At 40.6% G+C, this 4076-nt stretch overlaps 1 protein-coding gene across 1 annotated transcript; it reads left to right on the plus strand.

Moving 5' to 3' along the window:
* Positions 1-1056: 1056 nt before the first annotated feature.
* LOC132607444 (uncharacterized) lies at positions 1057-3287 on the plus strand. The gene is made up of 2 exons (XM_060321414.1): positions 1057-1160; positions 1697-3287. Exon 2 carries the CDS (start codon positions 1715-1717, stop codon positions 3002-3004), a length of 1290 nt encoding a protein of 429 aa, XP_060177397.1. The 5' UTR covers positions 1057-1160; positions 1697-1714; the 3' UTR covers positions 3005-3287.
* The last annotated feature ends 789 nt before the right edge of the window (positions 3288-4076 follow it).

Raw genomic sequence — 4076 nt, forward strand, 5'->3', positions numbered from 1 at the left:
TTCAAGCTCATGATGGAATGCCTACTTGAAGGAGGAAATGAAAAGCAAAAAGCTTTGGAGGAGTACTTGGAAACTAGTCTCCAAAATGGCTTGATGAATGAATACAAAAACCTTCCGTGGGCATTTGAACAAAATCAAGAAGAATTCTCAAATGCTCAATATGAGGAGAGAATGCCCATGTTGGAGGCCAATCATGAAAAGGAGGAATCAAGAATTGAAAATCCTCCAAACGAATCCATTTTCATTATAGATGCCAAAGAAGAAAAGAAATTAGAGTCAACAGTTATCTTGAGAAAAATGGTGGAAGTTGACTCTAGTTTGGGGGAAAATGAGAATGTCAAAATCCAAAAAAATTTGCAAATTGGGAGGTTGAAGTCTCATTCCAAGCATTTTTCAACATTGGATTTGTATGTTGATATGGGAATTAAGCCACATACATCCATGTTGGATGGTGAAGAAGAAAGACAAGTGCCTTACATCTTGCAATTCGAAAGAGTAAGAAGGCAAAATGACATTCCTCATTTGAAAGCCAAGAAGTGCAAAATGAAGAAATTAACGTTTGGCTTGTTCATCTACTTACCACCCCCCATCGCTCGTGGTCACAAACTTGATTCCAAGTTAGGTGCCCAATTCATAAGCTCCAAATGGCGAGAAAAGCGGTAAAGTTGGTATCCGTCGTGCCGCGACGTTAACTTAAGCGCTTGGTGGGAGGCAACCCATCGTTTTTAAATTTTTTTTTTTATCATTTTTGAAATTTGATTTTTTTTTAAATTGTTTAGTTTATGATTTGTGACTAATCTGCAAAATTTCACAATTTGAATAGGTTGAGTTTTCAGAATAGCCACAAATCAGTAGTTGCTGGTTTCTGCTTATTTTCTGAACTGCTGGTTGTTTGCCGAATTTTACTCTAGGCGATCGCGCCACAAAATCACGCGATCGCGGCACAAAAAAAAAAAAAAAAAAAAAAAAGGACGTTACCCATCGCGATCGCGCCATAAAGTCACGCGATCGCGAGGAAGCCCGATTCCAGGTAACTAAACAGATAAAAGAAGGCAAAACGGCTCAAAACACTAATTCCTCCACTTTTCCTCCAAAATCTTACTTTTCTCTCAAACTCAACTTCAAAATTCCGGTAAATTTCATCAACTTGCAACCACAAGGTATGTGATTCCTCCATTATCTTGTTCCTAGGGTTGTTTTTATCATCTTTCCATGTTAGAAATTGTGAGTTAAAATTTTTTTTTTTTTTTTTTTTTTCCTCCATTTATTTAAGCTTGAAAAGGTGATGAAATTGTTGAAATTCTTGTGATATAAATTGTTGTTTGTTGTTGAGTGATGTGAGTTGAGTGTTGGTTGCTGATATAAAAAAAAAAAAAAATTGGGCAAAACACAAGCTTGAAATCGTTGAATTGAAGGCACAAAATTGATGCCCATAACCTGTTTGTGAAAATGCTTAGCTGAATCTGTAACGATTCAGCGCGATCGCGGCTGTTCCTCGCGCGATCGCGATTGAGGAATAATGCAAAATGGCGCGATCGCGTCGGCTCTTCACGCGATCGCGCTGAAGGAAAAGTAGCAGTTTTCAGACAGAATGCTCGCACAGAGCTGTTACAAGCTTGGGTGCCCAAATGTCCTTAACCCAACTCCTCATTATACATCATTGTAGGTGCTCATATGCATTGTGTTTGTTTTGTAGGTACTTAAATTCACAAAAATGGCTTCATCATCCAGTGCTGCCCAAGTACCATTGATTGAATATTATGACACCACCACCTTCCAGTCAGCAAAATGTTCAAAGCTCTATGATAGACTGCTGGGAAAGAGCTTCATTGAAGAGAGGGGCTTTGTAACAGAGAGTTTGGAAGAAAAGATGCCCGAGTTCTATGGAAGGTTGGTGACAAGCGGCTGGATACGCTTTGCAGATGAACCAATCAGGGCAAATCATACCCTGGTACGGGAATTCTACGCAAATGCTGCAGAGGCAGACATTACACATAGGGCAATTGTCAAGGTCAGAGGTGTAAATGTTCTGTGCAATGCCTCAAGAATCAATGCCTATTATAATCTGCAGGATGGTGACAACAGCGAGATGGCACAGATGTACGAAAACCTGCGGCAACAATGGTTTGTGACCCACCTTCACGGTGGGGAACAACCAAAGTGGCTCAATACAATGCAGAAAAGGATTGACTCTGCAGAGTTCACCGCTGAAGCCAAAACTTGGCTTGATATTGTCACATCCAGGGTGCTGCCTTCAAAACATGATTCAGAGGTGCCGGTTGAGAGGGCTAAAGTAATTTGTGCTGTGATGGAAGGATTGCCTGTTGACGTGGGGAGGCTCATTATGCAGGAAATCCGGGAGGTGGTGCTTGAACGGACCAAGAGCTTATTCTTCCCATCACTAATCACTTACTTGTGCTCCACTGATGGAGTGCCCACAAGACCAGGCGACAGAGAAAAAGGGCCTGGTGGACCGATTTATCCGTTGAAAAAGAGAGGGCCTGGTAATGTACAAAAGAAAAGGAAGATTAATATAGATGCATCATCATTTGAGCAGTTCACAGCTACTGCATCAGATTCTATGGGTGGGGCATCTGCCCCTTCCATGGCTATACCAATCTTGCCACCATTACAAGAAGCCGCCAGGCCTTTCCAATATATCTCCACCCAGGTCCATGGGGTGGACAATCGGATCCAGCAGCTAGTAGCTAGTCTCCCTGCGGGCCCACATGGCGAAGGCACATCTACAGCTCCCTCAGTTCCTATTGGTCCGACATTAGCAGGTGTGGTGGAGGACATGAAGCATATCAAAGAAAAGCAAGGAAAAATTGAGAGGAGGCAGAAAAAGGCGAGGGAGCATGCGAAGAAGCAAAGCAAATTCCTGAACAAAATGATGAGCATTCTGAGGAGTGTATGCGGAGCGCAGCACGACGAGGAGGAAAATGAGGACGATTTTGTCCTGCCAGAGCCCAGCAGCTCCAGTTCAGAGAGTGAGCAGAGATGATCATAGCACGCAGTGCTAGCAGGTATAAAAAAAAAAAAAAAAAAAAAAGTTTTTTTTGTGTGTTGATGTACTGCAGTGAGGACACTGCAAGTTTTTTGGTTAGGGGTAGGAACCTCCTCGGTTTTTCTTTGCCAGAATTCTTTTCCCGAGGGGAGTTTATTTTGTTGAAACTGGCATGTTTAGGATGTTACTTAGGTTGAATAGAATAATTTTGTTTTATTTGGTACGACTTGATAACTAATGGCATGTATTGTGTTTGTGCAAATTGTTGGACCCCTCGAAAAAAAAAAAAATTGAAAAATGCATACTTAGAACAGTTATTGTCTGACATGATTGATTCTTTATATGACATTGTGATTATTGGGGTGTTGTGTGTGATGAATTACTACTTAGGAGGTCACAAGTGTGAAAATTATTGTCCTTATGCCGATGTGTGTGTGAAGTGTTAGTTTGATTCTGTTTATGCATGTATAATCTAGAACTTGCCCGGTTGGTCTTGTTTGAAATGCGAAAGTGAGTTTGGTTGTGAAATGATCTTAGGCTTTCTTTGTGTAAATAAGTCACTGTGCCTAAATAAGCCTCTCCAAAAGCTGAAAATACCCCTAGTTTCCCTTTTTGAGCCTTTTTGACCTTTTTCTTGGCTAGCTAATTATGAAACCTTACCCTTTGTGAAATTAATCCATCTTCACACCCGTTCCCTCCTTGATGCTATTAATTAGATGAGGCAAAATGTCTAAGTTGGAGGTGAAGTAAATGTGAAGTACATGTTCAAAACATAAGTTGGGGGTGGTGGAGTTTGCTAGTGAAGATTCGATGTGGTAGTTGCGTATATACAAAAAAAAAAAAAAAAAAAAAAAAAAAAAAAAAAAAAAAAAAATCAGAAAACTGTAACGCAAAAAGAATTCTAGGTTGGTTAGAAGTAAAACCACATCGAGGTTGAAAACTGAAAGAAAATAAAGGGGTGGAAAGAAAAGAGGCGAACTAAGGTGACAAGATGTTGTAGTGTTCAAGGAGGGTGAGTCACTAATATCCAAAAAGTATCCGACCCGTCCCTAAACCTACATTACAAGCC

The sequence above is a fragment of the Lycium barbarum genome, chromosome 8 (assembly GCF_019175385.1).
Source record: "Lycium barbarum isolate Lr01 chromosome 8, ASM1917538v2, whole genome shotgun sequence".
NCBI lineage: Eukaryota > Viridiplantae > Streptophyta > Magnoliopsida > Solanales > Solanaceae > Lycium > Lycium barbarum.

Coding starts and splice junctions, on each gene's coding strand:
- LOC132607444 (XM_060321414.1), top strand. CDS start 1,715: ATGGCTTCATCATCCAGTGCTGCCCAAGTACCATTGATTGAATATTAT.